The sequence below is a fragment of the Zingiber officinale genome, chromosome 5A, assembly GCF_018446385.1.
Source record: "Zingiber officinale cultivar Zhangliang chromosome 5A, Zo_v1.1, whole genome shotgun sequence".
NCBI classification, from domain to species: Eukaryota; Viridiplantae; Streptophyta; class Magnoliopsida; order Zingiberales; family Zingiberaceae; genus Zingiber; species Zingiber officinale.
In genome coordinates, this window is record NC_055994.1 from 98,266,457 (window position 1) to 98,291,218 (window position 24,762).

Sequence of the window (24,762 nt, forward strand, 5' to 3'; positions counted from 1 at the left end):
CAATTTGTTTTGAAGTATGTCTCTTCTTGCGAGCTTGGCTTCGAATGTGCCTTCGTGGAGTTCCAGGAATCTTTCCCAGAGTTCTTTGGCTGACAAGTAGCTCCCGATGCAGTTGACTTCTTGAGATGATAGTACGCTCAGCAAGTGATACTCCGCTCAGTTATTCGCTATGGAATCATTTTGCTCTTTCTTCATCCAAAGACTCTCTTCTTTTTCCTCTCCATTTTGATTCGTAGGAGATATAAAACCATATTTTATTATTAAACGAATCTCAAAGTCTATTTTCAGGAATACCTCCATACGGTGTTTCCAGTGTGTGAAGTCTCCCTCGAATTTTGGTGGAACGATGCTTGGTCCAGCCATTGGTTGCTTTGCTTCGGTCGCCGATTAGTCCTTCTGAAGCATCCTCGCTCTGATACCACTTGTTGGTCCCTTTGGAGGCCAGCAAGAGGGGAGGGGTGAATTGTCCTACAAAAACAAATCAACCCTTTCTCAACTTATAGCTTGAATAAGAACACTTGTAACTAAAAATAAAGAGACTAATAAAAAGGAAATAAACACAAGAAGAATTACTTGATTTGCAATCAGAAGATTGCTAATCCAAGGAGAATGAAGTGTATTTTTCTGAAGATCTCCTTCGGGCAAAGTAGCTTCTTACAACATTCACATCTCACAAACAAAAGTAAAACAGAAGAAATGGAATTACAAGTTGTTTTCTAAACTGTTGAAATCAGCGCTATATTTATAGCACTATTCCGGGCGCTTGGAAGGGTTTCGGGTGCCTGGAGGGGGATAGAATTCTATCCCCGACGTGTCGGTCAGCGTCCACGTCACTTGTGATAACATTTGGGTTCTGAGCGCCCGGAATGGCTCTGGGCGTCGGACCACAAAAGTCAACAGGATTGACTTTTTACGGTTCGATTCCTCTACTTCGGTTCTGCTCGTCTCAGTCCGGGTCTTCCGCTCTGACTCCGGTAGCTTGGGTGATCACGGCCATCCGGAATAGGGCTCACCCGAACCCAAGTTTCAGCCTTCTCCTTGACCAGCCATCCTCCCTAGTTTCTCGTCCCTCGAATGTCACGTACGTTCTTCTCGTCCACAGGTGTACTCTTCCGCGACACCTCATCCCTCGGACGCACTAAGCCCGTCGCCTCTCTCCCCGTGTCGTCCTTCTCGCTAGCCACGTCTTCCGCTCGACTTCCTGTGCTCCTAAGCTTCTGCACACTTAGACACAAGGGTTAAACCAAATAGGACCTAACTTAATTTGTTTGATCACATCAAAACAACCTTGGAGTTCCAACACCCATGGTACCCGAAGTTCACAAACCATAAAAACTAACTAAAGTATTACAAGTTAGGGAACATGCCTTAAGTATTTAGCTCCTAACTCCTTGTCTTCATTTGAAGCTCTAGCACCGATGGAGAAATAAAAGGAGGTGGGGAACCTTCTTAGGGTCGGCGCAACATCTAAAGTGAGGCTTGTGAGGAGGTTTAAATAGAAGAGGGAGCTTAAGACCTTGTCTTCCTTTTTATATACTAAGTCATTAATTGCATTAATTTCATACGTATTTATATCCATATACTAATTTCATATTTATATATCTATCCATGTATATATCACATATACATGGCAATATATTTAATTCATATTATAGTTTCTTAATACTATGTCATTAATTTGATATTGAATCAAATTATATATTTCCATATACTAATTTCATATATACATATGGAATTATATCAATTTCACATATAATATATTTAATTCATATTATAATTAAAAATCATTTGTTAATTTGATACTATATATATATATATATATATATATATATATATATATATATATATATATATATATATATATATATATATATATATATATATATATATATATATATATATATATATATATTCACATTGAAAATATATCCATATCTTCAATTAAAATCTCCTATATATATCTTATAAATTTCATATTTCCATTATTTATGCTATATACTTTATATTTCCTATATTATTTATATGGATAAAATTTCCTATATATATCCATCACATATACAAAATAATATATAATTCGCAATTATAGTTTCCTAGTTATGATAATATAGATGTTACGTTATGTTCATAAAAAAATATATTAATCTTATATTTTATTCTACATTAATTAGATGAATAGCCCATAAAAATTTATTCACTAAGTCTTTATAAATTTTATTATATTAAGTCATAAAAATTTATTTTCATATGTTATATAAATTTTTATCTACATAATAAATCTTGTAACTTTATATAAAAATTTATTCATATGAGTTATATAAATTTTTATATATTTATTCTCATGAGTTATTATTCACTAAGTCATATAAATTTTATATAAAAATTTATATACATGGGTTATATATTTTTTTTATATACATCTTTGTTTTTTAATTAAATTTTATACATATTTATATTTTTAGTTATATGCATTATCGTTTCCCTAATTAATTTGTACAAGATTAATATGACATTTAGATTATGTATTATTATCTTAATTTTATATATATATATATATATATATATATATATATATATATATATATATATATATATATATATATATATATATCTGAATTTAATAATTATTTAGTAAGTTAATAAAAAATTATATCATGCATCATATAAATTTTTTATACACATTTATGGAATTATATCATATATCAATTTTTTTTTTTGTGTTTGTGCTCACTGAAATATATTAGAAATATTATTACTAATAATATTTATCACTAATTAATTATATTAATTGAATATGGTGTACTACTATTTCAAAATATTAATCAAGTAATTAATGCAATAATTTTAGTTAATATTCGTATTATACAATGTGATTATTAGTTTTGGGCACTACATCCTCATTGCCTAGCTTCACTCACTAAGACTTTTCCACCTACCTAGCTTCACTCACTAGGGCTTTCCAACTGCTTGACTTTACTCACCAAGACTTTTTAATCTACCTGGCTTCACTCACTAGGACTTTCTCACTACCTAGCTTCATTCACTAGGGATTTTCACCTGACTTCACTCACCAGAACTTTTCATATCTACTTAGCTTCACTCACTAGGGTTTTTCATCATCTAGCTTCACTTACTAGGATTTTTCCAATCTGTCTCGCTTCACTCACCAGGACTTTCCACACCAAGTGTCTGGTCAACACTGACCCACTTGGATTTTCTTCTTCTGCCAACCTTCCCATTGGATTTGCCCTTACCTAATCTCCAGTTTAGGACTTTCCAGTCAAGTATCTGATCAACCTTAACCTACTTGACTCTTCTGGTTAACTCTTGACCATCAATCTCCTATATGAACAATTACACCTGCAATCTCCATATATTGTCAAACATCAAAACTCAAATATCAAGACTCAAGCTTGAGCCAACTCAAGCTTAGTCAACCTAGTCAACCTTAGCCCAGTGGAAATTGCACCAACAATCTTTCCCTTTTTGATATTTGATAATACATTTAAGTTAGGCTAATCCCATAGCCTCAACTTTTCTTCATAGCAAAATATGAATGAGGATTTTTTGCATTCTCCCCCTTTCCAAGAGGGTAAAATATCCCTTTGGATAATGAAGGTCTAACTTAAACCCTATATTCTCCTCCTTTGGCACACATTAAAAACTCTTCTCCTCTGGGTGCCTCCACTATGGCGAATTATCCGCTCCACAACGACTTCATGATAAATCTCTTATCCATGCTTAGGGAGCAGATAAGGCGCCACAATGGAGGCACCCTGACCTAGTCCAAGTGTCTGAAACTCACCACATCATCAACGGCTATATTTCAGCTAGTGAGCTATAAATAAAGCTTTGATCCTTTTCATTCTATAGAACACTGGTTTACAAACTCTATACTTTCAATTCTTTCATTCTGCTTTGTAATTCTACGCTATCATCATTTTTAAAAGGCTACTCTGCCTTCATTGAAAGAGAACTTCTAGTGAGTTGATATTTACTTTGAATCAACAACCTCCCCAGTTGTAACTAAGTAAAAGTTCTATGTCTCTTCTTTACTTTAGCTTATGTTTAATTATTTCTTATTCAACTAACTTGTGTTTGTCTTCGCTAAGAAAGAAAGTAAAAGAAAGTGTTAATCTGATTTGCAAGGCTATTCCCCCCCCCCCCCCCCTTTAGTCGGCCTCACCGGGATCTCAATTGGTATCAGGGCGAGGATGGTTCAGAAAGACTAACCATTGTCTAAAACACAAATGGCCGGAGCGAGCATTCATCCACCAAAGTTTAAGGGGGACTTCACGATATAAAAAAAGAAATAGATGTATTCTTTAAAACGGACTTTGATATATTACTTACGATTAAATATGATTTTGTAGCACCTAGAGATCAGCAAGGAGCCAAAAAAGAGAAATAATTTTGGATCAAGAAGGAGCAAGTCAACTTTGTGGCAAATGACAAAGTAGAGTTCTATCTGCTAAATGTTCTGCCACCATAAGAAGTCAACTGGATCGACCCCTATGACTCTGCTAAGGAACTCTGGGAGAAATTCTTAGAGCTCCATGAAGGGACATCGGAGGCTAAGCTAGCAAGATGGGACTTGATCAGAATCAGCTGACAAGCCTACGGATGCAAGAAAGAGAAACGGTAGCTCAATTGTATGGAAAAAGCAAGGAGTTTATCACCAAACTAACAAACCTCAGAGAATTAGTAACGAATCGGGACTCAATCCAATATGCTCTCAACGCCTTCTATAGAACTCGACAATGGACACCAATAGTAGATGCCTACTATATATCAAATAATTTAGAGGTAAGTAATTTCGAATAACTATTTTCAACTTTGGAATTGCACGAATCTAAATGTGCAGATTTGAGGAAAGAAAAGGAGTCAAGTCGGAATCTAGCGCTGAAAGCTAGAAAAGATGAACCGGAGTCCAACACATCGTTAGGTGAAGATGAAGTAGCTTTCATGGTAAGAAAATTTTTAAAGTTTTTAAGTCTATCAAATTTAACAAGTTGCGGGCCAAGAAGTTTTTTCTGGGAAAGAGGAAAGTCAGATGCTACAACTGTCAAGAAGAAGAGCACATCAAGAATAACTACCCGAAGCTTAAAAGGAAGGAGAAAAACAAAGGACTAAGCAAATTGAAGCACAAGAATCTGAAGGTAACATGGGATAAGTCATCATCAGAGTCTGAACTGGAGGAGTATATTGGACTAGCACTAATGGCGAGTCACCAAGATGAGAGCATCAATAAAGGGGGAGCTACATCTGAAGAAAATAGCGATGAAGAGGGAGAATCCAGCTTCAAATCAGATATGGTAAATGATATATGTTTGCTACCTCCTGATCAGCTATATTCAGGTATAACATTAATGTCTAAATCATTATGTAAGCTTTAAACTAAGAATATCAAATTGAAAAAGGAAAATATAAATTTAAAAACTATCTTAACTAAAGCATGTCCACTAGAAGAATTTGATAAAGTTAAAAATGAAAATGAAAAATTAAAAGAACAAATAAAATATCTTAAAAATTCTGCATGTTCAAATTCTTCTATTCCAAATTTTAGAAACTATAAAGGGCTTAATTAGTATTTAAAAAATTATAGGGTCTAAATTGTAACAGAGGAAAGAAAATATATCCTATGAAAATTTTTGATAAATTCAATAGATAGGAACTTATTTTGAGATCCTAAAACATGCTTAGTCGAAATTAAATTATTTTTTATGCATGTATTAAATTTAATATGCTTTAATTTTTAACTTTGTTTATCAAATTAATTATTCACATGCCTTTTATTAATGTTTTGTATTGAATTTTTTTTTTGCAAAATAAAGACATTATCTACTTACAGAAATATTTTTGAAATTTTCTATTTATTTTTAAATTTTTTCTTTCAAAAAATGAGTTTTGATGATTAAAAATGTTTAGAAAGTTAATTTTTCAAAAACATAATTTTTCTATGTTCATAAGTTATGTTTTGTTTTATGTTAGAGTAAAACTTTTCAAAAAATTTTGACAATTATCTGAGTTTTATGAATTTTTTATCAAAAAATATAATTTAAAATTTTTTAGAAATTAATTTTAAAAAACCTAATTTTTCGGAAAGTTACCATTGTAGTTTGGCTAGTGAGAAAAATCAAGAAGATGGTTAGGATTTGAAAACTACTTTTAATAATTAATTTCAAAAATAATGCTATCTGATTAAAAATATTTATTGTTGTTAAACTGTAAATATTTTATAGGTGAAAATGTTTTCCTAATCTGTCTACTTTTGTTTGACTTTGATAAAAATTTGAGGATTTTTCAAAATATAAAAAAAAAATTAATTTGTTTTTTTAATAGAGAATTAATTGATAAAATTAGTATTTTTTTAAATTCGGTAAAAAGATAGATTGCTGAAAAGAATTAATATTTTTTGAACTATTTTTTTATTTTTTTTTCTTAACATATTTTTTTTACATAATCAAAAGGAGACAAAATTAAGATTAAGTTTAGTAGGAGGTATTGATATTGATTTAATGATTTAATTTTTTTCTTGTTATAATTGTAAAATGATTGGAGTTAATTGCAATATTACCAATTTTATTGTTTGGTTTAACTCTAACTTAACTTGGGTTGATGTACATTTCAAGAGTAACCAGCTTGAGATAGCAGAGGTGCCCTTTTGAAGACGTTATGATAGGGATAAAATTTGGATCTACGTTAGCAACATTCCAAGAGCCCGAATCGGTCCAAGCGCCTAGGTATGGATAAGAGACTTATCACGAAGCTGTTGTGGAGCCATTGCAAGGCAAATAAGGCACCACAGTGGAGGCACTCAGACCTGGTCCAAGCGCACGAAACCCACCATGTCATCAATGATTATATTTTGACCAATAAGCTATAAATAGGGTTCTAATCCTCTTCATTCTACAAAACACTGGTTTACGAACTCTATACTTTCAATTCTTTTATTCTGCTCTGTAATATTGCGCTGTCATCATCTATAAGAGGCTACTCCGCCTTTATTGAAGGAGAACTTCTAGTGAACTGATATTTGCCTTGAATTAACAACCTCCCCGGTTGTAACCAAGTAAAAGTTGTGTGCCTCTTCTTTATTTTAACTTATGTTTAATTATTTCTTGTTCAACTAACTTATATTTGTCTTTACTAAGAAAGAAAGAAAAATAAAGTGTTAATTAAATTTACAGGGCTATTCATCCCCCCCCCCCTAGCCGACCTCACCGGTGTTGGTGCAATATCCCTGGGTCAAGGTTGACCTGGTTGACTAAGCTTGAGTTGGCTCAAGCTTGAGTCTCTATGTTTGAGTTTCGATATTTGACAATACAGATAATACGTGGAGATTACAGGTGTAATCATCCGATTGGGGAGATTACTGGAGCAATTCCCCTCTGGTTAGGGTTTGACCAGTCTGAGTTTAAAGAGGAGTCAAGTAGGTCAAGATTGACCGGGTACTTGACTGGGAAGTCCTAGTGAGTGAAGCTAGGCAGAAAGAAAAGTCTTGGTGAGTGAAGCCAGGTGAAAAACCTAGTGAGTGAAGCTAGGCAGTTGGAAAATCCTAGTGAGTGAAGCTAGGTGAAAGTCCTGGTGAGTGAAGCTATGCAGGTGAAACTCCCGGTGAGTGAAGTCGGGCAGTGGAAAAATCCTGGTGAGTGAAGCCAGGTGAAAATTCTAGTGGTTGAAGTTAGGTGAAAGTCCTGGTGAGTAAAGCCAGGCAGATGGGAAGTCCTAGTTAGTGAAGCTAGGCAGATTGAAAGACCTGGTGAGTGAAGTGTAACGCCTGAAAATTCTCAAAATAATTATTAGAAATATCCTAGTATGTTTCTGGAATTTTAGAATATTTTTATGGAATTTTTAGAGTAGCGGAAGTAGCAAAAATAAATAGAGTCGTAAAATAGCCTACGCGGGAATTGAACCCGAGACCTATTGGGTCCTACGACTTATAGCGGACTCTAGTAACCAAGTGAACCCAGCAGGGCCGTGCTGAAAGAAAAGGGAGGCAATTAAATTTATATTAGAGTTGGGAGAAATTACCCACTTAATATAAATAGGGTATTAATAAGTGAAGAGTTATTTTTAACGTAACTTTTCCTCACCCTCACCCTAGCCACGCCGCCCCTTCTCCTCTTCTTCTCTCGGCGCCAACCACAAGCACACCTAGGGATTCCGTCCCTAGGGCCATAGGAGGACTTTCCAGCGACATCTTGGATACGAGGATGCTCCCCTCCGCGAGAGGAACGCATAGACGCGAGAAGATCGTCGAAAGGATCGTCTTCTCCAGAAATCTAGCGATTAGAATCGTAAGAAACTTCGAGCAGGAGGTAAGAAACCCCTCACCTGCAGTATAAGTAGCTTTCGTATGATTGTATGTATTGTTTTAGTCGTATGCAAATTTTTAGCAATAGGATGTGAATTAGCGCACACCAAGCGTTTGATTAAATGCTTAGCTTAGTTAAATGTCATCCTAGGCATTTTAATAGCTTAGATAAATGCAATAGAAGCATTTTTACAGTTCATATGGTCTTGCTACAGCTTTTATGGAACTAGATGTCCAATGGGTGGGCTCCCACAGTCGCCTCTAGGTTCAGACAACCTAGCTCTAGGTTCAGATAACCTAGAAAGAGCAAGACAAGCAATAATTAGCTATGTTCAGTATTTTACTTTTTCAGTGGCACTGTACTGGATTAGATATCCATTGGGTTGGACTCCCACAGTCGTCCCTAGGTTTAGACAACCTAGTAACCCTACTAAATTTGGGACTTGCAAACCCGGGTCTAGTTAGGGATGCGCGCATAGCAAGTACAGTTGCTCGGCCCAAACAGCAGCTTGATTATTATTTTAATCTACTTATGAATATAGTTTTCAAACATCACAAATTAGTCATGTGAGTTCAGTTCAGCTTTAGCATCAGATTAGTATTAGCTTAGCTCAGCTTTAGTATCAGTTTAGCTTTCTGTTGATACAACATGATGGTTTATAATTAGCTTTATTGTCATGACCAGTTTTGCTTTCTATGTGTTGTATGTCATGCCATGCTTAGCATATTCAGTATGTATTTCAAATAGCATGTTTTAAAAACATAATTTGCATCGTATGCATGTTTTGTGAGGTAGATGGTTTCTTACTAAGCTCTCGAGCTTACAGATACTATTTTCCTTATACTGCAGATAAAGGTAAAGGGAAGATGGACTAGTGGAGGCTGGAGGTCAATGCAGTGATGAAGATGTGTGTGGATGGAACTTGGAACAAAGATCTTAGGGAATCTCAGCGAGTTTTGTTTTAAACATTAGAACTTTTAACATTTTATTATTCCGCACCTTAGTATGTTAAATGCCATGAACTAGTAAATTATGCATTCTACCATGCTTAGAACATTAGTTATGTGATACTAGATCGTTTCCTAGTCATTTTAGAACTTGTACATGTGATTGAGGTATGAAACAGTGCTGAAATCAGACTTCTGGTACGAAATCAGAAACCCCAATCGATTGGCCGATCGATTGGAGGCTTCTCAATCGATCAGCCGAACGATTGAGAAGTTCGTATCGTGAACAGTAAGCTCCTGGATCGATCAGCCGATCGATCCGGATGCCTTCAGTCGCGAACAGAAAGCCCTGGGATCGATCACTGGATCGATTGGCCAGTCTGGATCGATCAGCCGATCGATCGGAGCACAGTAGCGTGCTGAATCGATCACTGGATCGATCCAACCTAAGTTCCGTATACAGTAGCCACCTGGATCGATCAATGGATCGATCAAGCCATTCCAATCGATCCGTGGATCGATTGGGAGGCTTGATATCAGCAAGAAACTCTTAGTTAAGTTCCTTGACCATTGGGGGATGTAATATATGTCATGAATAGTTTAGATTACACCCCTTAGCACATATAGAATCAAGAAATGATAATAGTTTAGCAAAGTTTTAATTAGTACAGCTTCCGCACCTAGACTTAGTGATGGTCATGGATATAGCTTAGCACAGCACAATGTGACGGTCCGGCCTTACAGCTTAGTTAGTAGAAGGCGGGTCGTTACAGAGTGGTATCAGAGCAGTTTCCATACTTCCTACACACACATCAGCATTGAACCTGCAGCTTCCAAGTAAGAATATCTTTCACTTTGTTATGTTTATTGCTTTCATGTTGTAGATAAAACTAAAGTATGTGTATCTATGATAGTAACTAACATGATAGTATTAGCTATGTAAACGTGATAATTTAGTTATGTATGTCCTTTGTTCCTCTAGAAATGGCACGAGGACGCCCAGCTAGAAGGGCACCAGCTACTGAGCCCCAGCACGAGGCAGGCAGTTCAGTGCCTCCCCCAGACCTTACAGCATTAGTGGCTCAGTTACAACAGCAGCTAGCTAAACAGCAACAGGAGATAGCCACCTTAAAGGCTAATCAGCAGAATACTCCCACAGTCACCCCGGAACCAAACTTAGCAACGCCAGTAGTCTTAGAGGTTCCACCAGTCCAGCCTGCAGCACCAGTAGCCCCAGCAACAGAGGCAAGGAGAGAAGCCTATCTGATCTAGTGGCAGAGAGTCGAGCCCGAGAACTTCTCAGGCACCAGTGAACCATGGGATGCTCAAGCCTGGTTCAAAACACTGGAGAGTACGATGGAGCTTCTGGACTGGCCAGAACATGAGAAGGTGAAGTGCGCCTCCTTCTGTCTGACAAGAGATGCACGCATGTGGTGGGAGAGAATTAGAGCGAAGAGCCCAGTAAATCAGATGACATGGGCTGACTTCGAGAAGGAGTTCTTTGAGGAATTCTTTCATATACAGGTCACAAACCGCCACTACGACGAGTTTACGGAGTTTCGCCAGGGCATCCTTTCAGTTGAGGAGGCCGTGAAGAAATTCAACAGGCTGGCTCGTCTGTGTCCCGAATTGGTCAGCACAGAAAAGGAAAGGGTCCGACTGATGTTTAAGATGCTGAGGCCGGACATAGCACTGAATGTGGCCAGTGGCGTTCATAGGCCACAAACCACAGAAGAACTAGTGAGTAGTTCCCTCATCACTGAGCATTACCAGAATAGCATCAAGCAGCAGAAGCAAGTTCTCTCATAGTCCAAAGGCTAAGGAGGCTCAGGTACTCAGAAACACCAGGGCCACAGCTCTCACGGCTCTAACTGGAAAGGGAACTCCAGCAACAAGCACAAACCAGGGAGTTACCCAAAAGGAGGACCAGCTAGCAAACAGCCCAGTTATCCAAAGTGTGCCACTTGTGGGAAATTTCACCCAGGAATTTGTCGTAAGGGCACACGAGGATGCTTTGAGTGTGGACAAGAAGGGCACATGGCCAAGCAGTGTCCGAACAAGGCCAGCTTTCCTCCACCACAGCCGATCCAGTATGGTGCATCAGATGCAGGCCGCTTTAGATGGTCCCCACATCAGCCAGGGCAGACTAGAAGCCCCCTCAGCTACGACAAATGCACGGATCTACTCACTGACCAGAGAGGACGTAGCAAATGCCTCGACAGTTGTTTCAGGTCAGATTAGTATATTACAGCAAAGTACAACTGTCTTATTCGATACTGGGGCAACCCATTCTTATATATCCAGGGCATTTGCAAAGAAATTAGCGATACCCTCAGAGGTACTCAGTAGTCAGTTTCTGACGACATTACCTTCAGGAGAGATTATGGCATCCACGCACTGGCTCAGAGCAGTGCCAGTCATTATAGTAGACAGAGAACTCTTTTGTGATCTGATAGTGCTAGAGATGACTGATTACGATGTCATCTTTGGAATGGACTTCCTGATCAGATACGGTGCCTCTATAGAGTGTCATAAACAGAAAGTCATATTCCAACCTGAAGCAGAAGTGCAATTCGAGTTCATCGGAGAACCCAAGAGAAAGGCCAAGAAGTTTCTCTCAGCTATGAAAGCACAGAAGTTAATGGATTCAGGATGTACGGGATTTTTAGCTCATATAGTCAATGTCAGTCAGGACAAGGACCAACAGCTAGCAGAAGTCCGAGTCGTATGTGACTACCCAGCAGTCTTCCCTGAAGAGTTACTAGGCCTAGCACCAGACAGGGAGATTGAATTTGAGATAGAACTCATTCCCGGTACGAATCCTATCTCCAAAGCGTCGTACCGCATGGCTCCAGCAGAACTGAAGGAACTTCATGAGCAATTACAGGAGCTGCTTGACAAGGGCTTCATACGCCCTAGTCACTCACCATGGGGAGCGCCTATATTGTTCGTGAAGAAGAAACACGGGAGCATGCGCCTGTGCATATACTACAGAGCACTGAACCAAGTTACGATCAAGAACAGGTATCCACTTCCCAGAATAGATGACCTGTTCGACCAGCTAAAGGGAGCAGCAGTGTTCTCTAAAATAGACCTCAGATCAGGTTATCATCAAGTGAAAGTTAAAGAAGGGGATATACCCAAGACGGCATTCAGGACTAGATACGGACACTACGAGTTCATAGTCATGCCCTTTGGCGTGACAAATGCTCCAGCTACTTTCATGGACCTCATGAACAGAGTATTCAGGGATTTCCTAGATAAATTTGTTATTGTGTTTATCGATGACATTCTTATCTATTCAGGAACTCAGGAAGAACACGCAGAGCACCTGAAAATAGTATTGCAGACCCTTCAGCAGAACCAGCTGTACGCCAAGTTCACGAAATGTGAATTTTGGTTAGATCAGGTGTCCTTCCTGGGTCATATCATCTCAAAGGATGGTATGATGGTAGACCCCAGTAAGATAGAAGCTGTGAGTAATTGGAAAAGACCCAGGAACGCCAGTGAAATCAGAAGCTTTCTGGGATTAGCAGGCTATTACAGAAAATTCGTAGAGGACTTCTCCAGGATAGCTTCCCCACTGACAGCTCTTACCAGAAAGAATAGAAAATTTTAGTGGACAGAGGACTGTGAGAATAGTTTCAGCGAGCTGAAAAGAAGACTGACCAGTGCACCCATTCTAGCTCTACCAGAGAACACAGACAGCTTTGATATTTATAGTGATGCCTCTAAACTGGGACTAGGAGCAGTGCTGATGCAAAATAGTCAGGTGATCGCTTATGCCTCCAGACAACTCAAAGACTATGAGAGGAACTATCCTACTCATGATCTTGAGCTTGCAGCAGTAGTGTTCGCTCTCAAGATTTGGAGACATTACTTGTATGGAGCTCAGTGCAGAGTGTATACAGATCATCAGAGTCTGAAGTACTTCTTCACTCAGAAGGATCTAAATATGCGACAGCGCAGATGTCTAGAACTGGTCAAAGACTACGACATAGACATCCTCTACCACCCAGGAAAAGCCAATAAGGTGGCGGATGCACTTAGCAGAAAGTCCGATGCTACCTTATTATCTTTAGCAGTCATGTCACCGCCCCTACAGAAAGATATCACAGATTTCGGTCTCGAACTCATAGTTGGACAGCTCTCTACTATGACATTAGAGTCTACCTTGCTTGGTGACATTCAGACAGCTCAGGAACAGGATCCTGAAATTCAAAAAATCAAGCAAGGGATAGCAGAAGCAGAAGGTGGAGAGTTCAGAATATCAGATAGCGGGGTATTATACTTTGGTGACAGATTATGCATTCCAGATCAGGAGGAACTACGAAGAAAGATTTTAGATGAGGCTCACAAGACTCCCTATGCGATGCATCCTGGCTCCACCAAAATGTACCAGGACTTGAAGAAACGTTTTTGGTGGCCTGGGATGAAGAGAGACATCGCTCGATATGTCAGCACCTGTCTAACCTGTCAGAGGGTTAAGGCAGAACACCAGAGACCAGGAGGAGTTCTGCAGCCTATCCAGATCCCAGAATGGAAGTGGGAAGACATCTCTATGGATTTCATAGTGGGACTACCCAGAACCACAAATGGTTTCGATACCATCTGGGTAATAGTCGATAGATTGACTAAATCAGCCCACTTCTTAGCTATCAGGATATCCTACTCCATGGAATAGCTAGCACAGTTGTATCTCAAGGAGATCGTTAGACTACATGGAGTCCCACGAACCATTATATCAGACAAAGATAGCAGATTCACATCACACTTCTGGGAGTGTGTACAGTCAGCATTGGGCACTAAGTTAAGGTTTAGCACAGCCTTCCATCCTCAGACAGATGGTCAAACAGAGCGAGTAAATCAGGTACTCGAAGATATGCTCCGAGCATATGCCCTAGATTTCAAAGGAAGTTGGTGCAAATATCTGAGCTTAGCAGAATTTGCATACAACAACAGCTATCAGGCCACCATCGGCATGGCACCTTACGAGGCTCTCTACGGGCGGAGGTGTAGATCTCCAATCTGCTGGTATGAGAGTGGTGAACAGAAGGAACTAGAACTTCAGACAGATCTAGTAGCAGATACCACAATAGCTATACAGCAGATCCGCCAGAGGATAGAGACAGCTCAGAGCCGCCAGAAAAGCTATGCTGATACACGGTGCAGACCTTTAGAGTTTTCAGTTGGGGATTCAGTATTCCTCAGAGTGGCTCCCATGAAGGGAGTAATACGTTTTGGGAAGAAGGGCAAATTAAGTCCTAGATATATTGGACCATACCTTATCAGCAGAAGAGTTGGCAAGGTAGCATATGAGCTAGAGCTACCCCAGGAAATATCAGTTGTCCACAATGTATTTCATGTCTCTATGCTGAAGAAGCACATCCCAGATGCCACCCAGGTGATTGAGCCACAGTCGGTACAAGTCCGCGAAGACCTCAGCTATGACAGTCGGCCTATTCAGATAATAGACCGAGCAGTTAAGAAATTGCGGAACAAGGAAGTACCATTAGTAAAAGTAATTTGGCAAAGTCACACAGCAGAAGAGGCAACCTGGGAGACAGAAACCAGTATGAGACAGAAGTACCCAGAGATATTCTAAGTTCGAGGATGAACTTTTTATAACGTATGGGGGATTGTAACGCCCAAAAATTCTCAAAATAATTATTAGAAATATCCTAGTATGTTTCTGGAATTTTAGGATATTTTTATGGAATTTTTAGAGTAGCGGAAGTAGCAAAAATAAATAGAGTCGTAAAATAGCCTACGCAGGAATTGAACCCGAGACCTATTGGGTCCTACGACTTATAGAGGACTCTAGTAACCAAGTGAACCCAGCAGGGCCGTGCTGAAAGAAAAGGGAGGCAATTAAATTTATATTAGAGTTGGGCGAAATTACCCACTTAATATAAATAGGGAATTAATAAGTGAAGAGTTATTTTTAACGTAACTTTTCCTCACCCTCACCCTAGCCACGCCGCCCCTTCTCCTCTTCTTCTCTCGGCGCCAACCACAAGCACACCTAGGGATTCCGTCCCTAGGGCCATAGGAGGACTTTCCAGCGACATCCTGGATACGAGGACGCTCCCCTCCGCGAGAGGAACACATAGACGCGAGAAGATCGTCGAAAGGATCGTCTTCTCCGGAAATCTAGCGATTAGAATCGTAAGAAACTTCGAGCAGGAGGTAAGAAACCCCTCACCTGCAGTATAAGTAGCTTTCGTATGATTGTATGTATTGTTTTAGTCGTATGCAGATTTTTAGCAATAGGGTGTGAATTAGCGCACACCAAGCGTTTGATTAAATGCTTAGCTTAGTTAAATGTCATCCTAGGCATTTTAATAGCTTAGATAAATGCAATAGAAGCATTTTTACAATTCATATGGTCTTGCTACAGCTTTTATGGAAGGGTGGGCTCCCACAGTCGCCTCTAGGTTCAGACAACCTAGCTCTAGGTTCAGATAACCTAGAAAGAGCAAGACAAACAATAATTAGCTATGTTCAGTATTTTACTTTTTCAGTGGCACTGTACTGGATTAGATATCCATTGGGTTGGACTCCCACAGTCGTCCCTAGGTTCAGACAACCTAGTAACCCTACTAAATTCGAGACTTGCAAACCCGGGTCTAGTTAGGGATGCGCGCATAGCAAGTACAGTTGCCGGGCCCAAACAGCAGCTTGATTATTATTTTAATCTACTTATGAATATAGTTTTCAAACATCACAAATTAGTCATGTGAGTTCAGTTCAGCTTTAGCATCATATTAGTATTAGCTTAGCTCAGCTTTAGTATCAATTTAGCTTTCTGTTGATACAACATGATGGTTTATAATTAGCTTTATTGTCATGACCAGTTTTGCTTTCTATGTGTTGTATGTCATGTCATGCTTAGCATATTCAGTATGTATTTCAAATAGCATGTTTTAAAAACATAATTTGCATCGTATGCATGTTTTGTGAGGTAGATGGTTTCTTACTAAGCTATCAAGCTTACAGATATTATTTTCCTTATACTGCAGATAAAGGTAAAGGGAAGATGGACTAGTGGAGGCTGGAGGTCAATGCAGTGATGAAGATGTATGTGGATGGAACTTGGAACAAAGATCTTAGGGAATCTCAGCGAGTTTTGTTTTGAACATTAGAACTTTTAACATTTTATTATTCCACACCTTAGTATGTTAAATGCCATGAACTAGTAAATTATGCACTCTACCATGCTTAGAACATTAGTTATGTGATACTAGATCATTTCCTAATCATTTTAGAACTTGTACGTGTGATTAAGGCACGAAACAGTGCTGAAATCAGACTTCTGGTACGAAATCAGAAACCCCAATCGATCGGCCGATCGATTGGAGGCTTCTCAATCGATCAGCCGATCGATTGAGAAGTTCGTACCGTGAACAGTAAGCTCCTGGATCGATCAGCCGATTGATCCGGATGCCTTCTGTCGCGAACAGAAAGCCCTGGGATCGATCACTGGATCGATTGGCCAGTCTGGATCGATCAGCCGATCGATCCAGAATATTGCCCGAGCACAGTAGCGTGCTGAATCGATCACTGGATCGATCCAACCTAAGTTCCGTGTACAGTAGCCACCTGGATCGATCAATGGATCGATCAAGACATTCCAATCGATCCGTGGATCGATTGGGAGGCCTGATATCAGCAAGAAACTCTTAGTTAAGTTCCTTGACCATTGGGGGATGTAATATATGTCATGAATAGTTTAGATTACACCCCTTAGCACATATAGAATCAAGAAATGATAATAGTTTAGCAAAGTTTTAATTAGTACAGCTTCCGCACCTAGACTTAGTGATGGTCATGGATATAGCTTAGCACAGCACAATGTGACGATCCGGCCTTACAGCTTAGTTAGTAGAAGGCGAGTTGTTACATGAAGCCAGGCATGTGGAAATCTAGGTGGATCAAGGTTGACCAGACACCTAGTGTTTGGAAGTCCAAGTAGGTCAAAGGATTGATCGGATACTTGGCAAGAGGAAATCCAGATGGGTTAAGGATGACCGGGCATCTGGTGGAAGGAAGTTCAAGTGGGTCATGGAGGACCGGACACTTGACATGAGATGGTAAGTCCAAGTGGGTCAAGGTTGACCGGACACTTGGCGCGAGGAGAAAATGTCTAGATGAGTCAAAAGTTAACCGAACTCTTAGCAGTCGTAAGTCTAATAGGGAGTTGGCATAGAACTAAGAAGGTCGGACGTAGTAAACTTCGGAAGGCCATAACTTTTGACTCAGATATCGGAATGAGGTGATCTCAAATGCGAAACGAAGCTAATTTCAAGCTCTACACAGTTTTCTGGGTTTCAATCGATTGGGGGGTTCAATCGATTGGTTGACGTGATTTCATGCAGAAAACCTCTGGATCGATTGGGTAATCGATCAAAACTTTCCCAATCGATTGGGAGAGTTTCTAAGTAAACAGTAAACTTCTGAATCGATCAGTTGATCGATTAAAACCTCCAATCGATCGGTCGATCGATTAGAGCACTGGAAATTGCTCGAGAAGGCTTGAATCGATCGGGTAATCGATTCAGGGCGATTCTAGAGAGCACAGAGGCGCTCTAGATCGATCGGCCGATCGATCCAAAGCCTCCCCAATCAATTGGGAGCAATCCAATCGATTGAAATTTGACCGTTAGCGCAGATAAAGCCGTTGGTGAGCGTGTCTTCGGTACTTCTTCGATCTCTTCTCCACGGGCGATCACAGAAACTCCGCATAGTGATCCTTTCTTCCTCACAGCCAGTTCTTGAAGGTTCTTGGAGGCACATCCAAGTCAAGAGGCAAGTTGCAACAAGAAAAAGAAGAAGCTAGGGTTTTATTGTAATCTTGTAAGATTTTCTTGTATTTTGCTTCTTTCTTTCTTATTTTTGTATTGTGAGTTTGTAAGGCTTCTCCGCCTACGGTAGTTACCGTAAAGGAGTGTTTTCATAGTGGAGGGTGCGTGAGTGTGTGGATCCTTGGACTAGTCACCTCTTCTTGAGGTGGATACCAAGTAAATTCCTAGACTTAGCGTTGTTGTGTTGGTTCTTGTATTTTTCGCTGCACATTATCACAAGAAGCAAGCAACGACAAGCACGAGATCGCAACGAGCTATTCACCCCCCCCCCCCCTCTAACTACATTTCGGTCCCAACAACTGGGACCTACATGCACTTCTGGTACAACATGGAGGCATGTAGATTAGGAGATAAAGATTTTCTATTATAACAAATTTGTTGTAAGTAACTTTAATATATTTGGTATTGTATAATTTATTTATCCTTTAATATATTAAATTTTTAACCTATAAATGCATAAAAAATATACTTAAGAGGAAGGACACGAGGCACAATTTCAAGACACTTGGAATATATATTGTGCAAAATTGTATAGAGACTTTCTATGTTATATGAGAAAGATGGGCACGAGGTCGACGTTATTTCTGATGAAATATGGGGTGCATGGATGGCCACCTGAGCTATAGAAAGGTGGCAATCAAATTTTGAAAAAGCTTGAACAAATAGAAATACAAAGCTAGGTGGCCCGAGCACCGGAATCGCTTGGCATACGTCAGGATTGAGATCTATTGTTGAGTATGTCATGGTTTTGGTGAGTTTAATTTAAAGTTAGATAAGTACATTTTTTTTATTACCAAAGTTGTATAATTTTGGCCCAACTTATCTGTGCATGTAGAAATGTGCTCTAGAACGATAGCCCGCTTGTATGGAGGTCTTTCTCAAGACTCATAAGACAAAGGAAGACACATTTGTTGATCCTCGATCCCTAGCCATACACATAAGATTATTAACTTTATTATATTTAACCATTTCTATTTTAATTAGCTTTAGTAATTGTAATCAAATTGGATATTAATCATATTATTTTTCTCACATAGGAGGAAATGACAACTAGAGTGACTCAGGCATCTCAGCCACTAGCAGAGGCGAGGGGGAGAGTCATAGCCTCTATCCATCGAGGCAATAAATGAGATATATTATAATGTTATCGGTGGAAGGACAAAAAACTCCACCCTCCATGGTCTTGACTCCCAGGCCAAAGTGACATTTGATTATTTGAGGACTCCTTGGGGGCATGCTAGTTCTTCTTTACTGAGGTATAGTCTTTAAGATATGAAAATCAAGAATTGTACACTCAACGGACCTTAATAGATCAAAGGATAGTTGCAATGGATTAGACAGTGGCCGCTGAGGAGTAGTGGAGGGTCGCTAATGAGCAAAGGAGGTGCACTAATAGAGAGAGAAGGGCTAAACGAGACATGAATCGAGAAGCTGTCTTAGCCCATATATGAGCGGTCATTGCTAATTGGATCTTGACAACACATAGTTGAGTCACAGGAGACTTAAGACCCATCAGACTATATTGATTAGCTTTTTTTATATTTGTTCAACTACAACTTAGTTTTTTTATTTATTATACATAAACCATGTAAAATATATTTATTCTATTTTGATATTCTAATCTGTTCATTTCTAAATATTATTACTTTATGTTTCAAGAGTCTCTATTGATATATTCATCATCATCATCATCTAATTCTATCCAGGTATCTTTTTTATTACATGCATATATGCAAAAATTTTAATTATATGCAAAAATTTTAATTATATGCAAAAATTTTAATTATACATCTGTTACAAATTTTTAATTATACATTATTTTGATCATAATATATCGTATTTGACTTTTTACAAAATTTTATATTACTACCTTGTATATGGATGTTGATACGGTGTTTAAGGTGGACCCCTTTAGGATGGGTTAAAGTCTAGGAGATATGCTGACATGGTGGTCAAAGTCAAAGGGTGGTCGACATCATTCGTAACAAGAGAGTGGTCGATCGGACTGACCGGACCTCTAGTCCGACCGGGACTTGGTTTCCAGCTTCGTGCGTAGGCGGAAGGTTAAGTCATGGGCTCACCCGATCGAACCCTCCGGTTGATCGGGCCTCGAAGACGAATTTCTTAAACAATGACAACGTGAAGCCAAGTATCAGTTACCCTAACCGAGTGTTTTAGCCGATCGAACACTTTAGACACTTGGTTGCTTATGAGTCAAATAAGGAAGCCAAATGAAAGCTAAATCGCCCACTACATTCATAAATACCCGTCGGATACCGTTTGGGAAGAAGGACCGGTCGGACTATATCAGTGATTTGATTAGTTGGTCAAAGTAGCTTGTGGTGGGCCCCACAGTCCAATGAATTAATACAATTTTTTGGCAGTTTATGCTACGGAGGACAGAGAATATCCTGCATGTAAATCACGCTTTCGAAGCTTCCAGCTTGTTAAATCACAAAGATTTATAGACTCATTTTAGGAAAGATGTCAAAGCTACTTTATGGCCTATCCTTTCTTGGAAGTGCTTCGAAATTCATGCATATACACAACGATGATACTATAAAAGGGAGTCTCCATCTACAGACGTAGGTATGCGAGGCTACATATTTTTACACGCTCATTGCTATAGTCTTTTCATTATTCCTCTCTCAAAATTAATTATTGACTTGAGCGTCAAAGACTCAATGCTGAGGACCCTTTCCTTGGCCTAACAGCTAACGCTCTTTGTGACACGCAGGATTGCTTGAGGTCTTCATTTGGTCAACATTAGAGCGAAGTATCCAGCTAGCCATCTTCTAAGCTTTCGGATAGGAATATATTTAGCACCGACTATGGGAACTTCACCTGCATCCAAGACGTGAAGATGAACGAGACTAGACGACCCACCACAGTAACCTTGACCCAAGAAGAACTGGAGATGTTGATAGAAGCGTGTGCGGCTAAAATAGTGTAACAGCAACAAGCAGTAGTCAAGTGTCATTTGCCAAGATCCCTCTATATCCACAACTGGCCAACACACTAAACACGGAACCCGAGTGGAGGGTTCAACCTAGAGTACCTGTTCCGCCGATTATCCTGCCACCGGTGCCTCATTCACCAATTGCATATCACAAGGCGCTGTTCCGAACGCCCATAGAGGACATGGACCAAGTGGAAAGGACGCAGGTATTGTCTTCTGAGAATACCCCCACCCAGGATATCCGTAAGGGAAAGGCTCCCGTAATGAGTGACTCCCCGAGCGGGTTGGCACGCCTTTCTCCAAAGAGATATCGGAGGACAAACTTCCAAAACATTATCAATCCTTATCGATCGGGGAATACTTAGAAGCTACCGATCCTGAGGACCATTTACTAAAATTTAAAAATGTGGGCATACTCCACCAGTACATGGACAGAATCAAGTGCCACGTATTCCACAATACTTTAGCAAGTTCAGTGCAAAAATGGTTCAAACGACTGGCTACCGAGTACATCTATAGTTTCAAGGACTTCTGAATGATCTTCCTTCATCACTTTACCAGCAATCATCGTTACCTCAAGACGACGGTGAATTTGTACTCACTCAAGCAAGGGCCCAAGGAGACGCTGAGGGCCTACATTAAGTGATTTAATCAAGTCGTCATAGATGTCCCCTCAGCCATACCAAAAATTTTGGTTAGTGTCTTTTCCCAGAGATTTATAGATAATGACTTTTTCCGATCCCTCATCAGGAAGCCTCCGAGGGATTTCAATCATCTGCTTGGACAAGCCACCAAATATATCAATGTTGAAGAAGCTCAGTCCGACTTCTCTAGGTTTATCAGTCGATTTTTATCAAATTAAGTCCAAAATCGACTTATAGACCTAGAAAGCTCGGAATGACATAAAGCTCTTGATATAAAGTATGAATATAATCAAGAGAACTAGATAAATACATAAGACTTAATTTCATGTCATTCCGAGCTCTTTAAGTCCATCAGTCAGTTTCGACCGAAATCGATTGATGGACGTAGAGAACTCGGAATGATATGAAACTAAAACTTATATGTTCGTCTAGTTCTCCTAGTTATATTTATACTCTTAAAAAATAATTTGGTCTAATATATTGAGAGTAATGATTCTTTTAATATAAAATAAATTTTTTTTTAATCGATTACTAAGTTGTAATAATTGATTACTGCATTATGAACAATATTCTGAATTGACTATAGCAATCAATTGGAAATCATAACAAGAATAAAAATGATATTAAATACGTGATTTAATAATTTTAAAATTAAAATAATTGATTTAAATATTTTGGAAACTTAATTATGTGGTTATAATTTACCAAATAATTTTTAGCTCCGTTAGAAATAGGCACAATTTCAATTTTAAAAATGCTCTCAATTTTAAAATAATATAACGTTCTCGAGTTTTATCCCTTCACTTCTATTCGCATATTATAAAATGTTATAATTAAGTATATTTTTATTATTATTTTTTTAAACAGAAAAACAAAATTAGAACAAAGTACAAGGGGCGAAATGAAATATCTAGCTAGCACGCCCTATTTAGCCGCCTCCCCCTCACGCCATTTGTCCATCGCCCCTTCGACCATCGTAGCCGCTCGCCGGTACAAACCCGATGACGACGAGCCTGGAAATGGACGCCGCCTCGCTCTTCCTCTTCCTCCACCGAGCCGCCCTCTCCCCCATCATCGGCTTCGCTCTCATTGCCTTTGCCGTCCTCTTCTTCTTCCCCGGCGGTCTCTCCTGGGCCCTCAGCAAACCCCACGGCCGCTCCTCCATCCCAGGCCCGCCTGGCGTCGCCGTCTCCGCCTTCTCCGGCCCATCCGCGCACCGAGAGCTCCTAACTCTCTCACGCTCCTTCAAAGCCACCGACTTGATGGCCTTCTCTGTCGGCTTCACTCGCTTCGTCGTGTCGAGCCACCCCAACACGGCGAAGGAAATTCTCTACAGCTCCGCCTTCGCCGACCGCCCCGTCAAGGAGTCCGCCTACGAGCTTCTCTTCCACCGCGCTATGGGCTTCGCCCCCTTCGGCGACTACTGGCGTAATCTTCGCCGGATTTCCTCCGCCTACCTATTCAGCCCTCGCCGCATCGCCTCGCTCGGCGAGCAGAGAAGAGCAATCGGGAACAAAATGGTCTCGGACGTCCGCGCCCTCATGAAAAACCACGGTGAGGCGGAGATGAGACGAGTCCTGCATTTTGCGTCGCTGAACAACGTGATGATGAGTGTGTTCGGCAAGAGCTACGACGACTTGGGCGACGGCGAGGCGTCGGAGCTGGAGTGGCTGGTCAAGGAGGGCTACGCGCTCCTCGGCGCCTTCAATTGGTCCGACCACTTCCCTTTTCTGCGCTGGCTCGACTTGCAAGGCGTGAGGAGACGATGCCGGCGTCTAGTGAAGAGGGTGAACGTCTTCGTGGGTCGCCTCATCGAGCAGCACAGAGACAAGAAGACCAATGGCAAAGAGATGGATGATGCAGGAGACTTTGTCGACGTTCTGCTCGGTTTAGAAGCAGAGGAGAAGCTTGCTGACGCCGACATGGTCGCTGTTCTCTGGGTAAGCAATTCATTCGATTGGATCATCGTAAATCGAGGTTTCAATTCAGTTATCTACTTCCGGCGATGTATCAGGAAATGATCTTCCGGGGGACGGACACAGTCGCCATCCTCTTGGAATGGGCACTGGCCAGAATGGTACTGCATCCTGACATCCAATCCAAGGCGCGTCAAGAAATCGACTCTGTCGTCGGATCTCGCCCCGTCTCCGACGCCGACGTCGGCAGCCTCCCTTACCTTCAATTCATCATAAAAGAATCCCTCCGAATGCACCCGCCAGGTCCCCTGCTTTCGTGGGCTCGCCTCGCCACCCGCGACGTCCACGTCGGCTCCCACCTCGTCCCCGCCGGCACCACCGCAATGGTGAACATGTGGGCGATCGCCCACGACGAGTCGCTCTGGCCAGACCCTCACGAGTTCCGGCCGGAGCGGTTCGCGGAGGAGGACGTCAGCGTGCTGGGCTCCGACCTCCGGCTGGCGCCGTTCGGCGCCGGCCGGAGGGTGTGCCCGGGCAAGGCCATGGGCTTAGCCTCCGCCCACCTCTGGCTCGCGCTGCTCCTTCAAAATTTCGACTTCTTCCCCGCTCCCCGCGGCGTCGACCTCTCGGAATGCCTGAAGATGTCACTGGAGATGCAGAAGCCATTAACCTGCATGGCTGTTTCAAGGACCTGAATCAAATCAATCAATCAATCAATTTCCTAGCAAACCATATCAAATCAAATCAAGTTTAGTGCTCGGAGAACGTTTTGTTGTGCATATCTCCATGGCACCTGTGACGTGACTCTATATAATTAGCCTGCCTAGGTATCATGGGTGAAGTGTAAATAGCCGTGGGGTTCGGCTTTGTTATCATATCTACTTTGTCCTTAGTTATATTATGATTGTCTACTCGGTCAAATACACATGCAATGACTGTACGATCAGCTCTGTGGATTATATATGTGTGCCTGAGTCATCTAATAATTGGTGATTAAAGTTGGTTGACACCGCAATTAGTGGTTAAAGATTCATGCATATCTTGTGATCAGTACGGTGTCCATTCTTCACATACGATCTATCTTATGTGGATACATACATGATAGCTCTGTGGATAT

At 40.4% G+C, this 24,762-nt stretch overlaps 1 protein-coding gene across 1 annotated transcript; it reads left to right on the forward strand.

Annotated features, from left to right (window-relative positions):
- The first annotated feature begins 22,669 nt into the window (after positions 1-22,669).
- Positions 22,670-24,631, forward strand: LOC121981166 (cytochrome P450 78A5-like). Its single transcript, XM_042533557.1, has 2 exons — positions 22,670-23,669; positions 23,744-24,631. Exons 1-2 carry the CDS (start codon positions 22,731-22,733, stop codon positions 24,338-24,340), a joined length of 1,536 nt encoding a protein of 511 aa, XP_042389491.1. The 5' UTR covers positions 22,670-22,730; the 3' UTR covers positions 24,341-24,631.
- Positions 24,632-24,762: the final 131 nt, after the last annotated feature.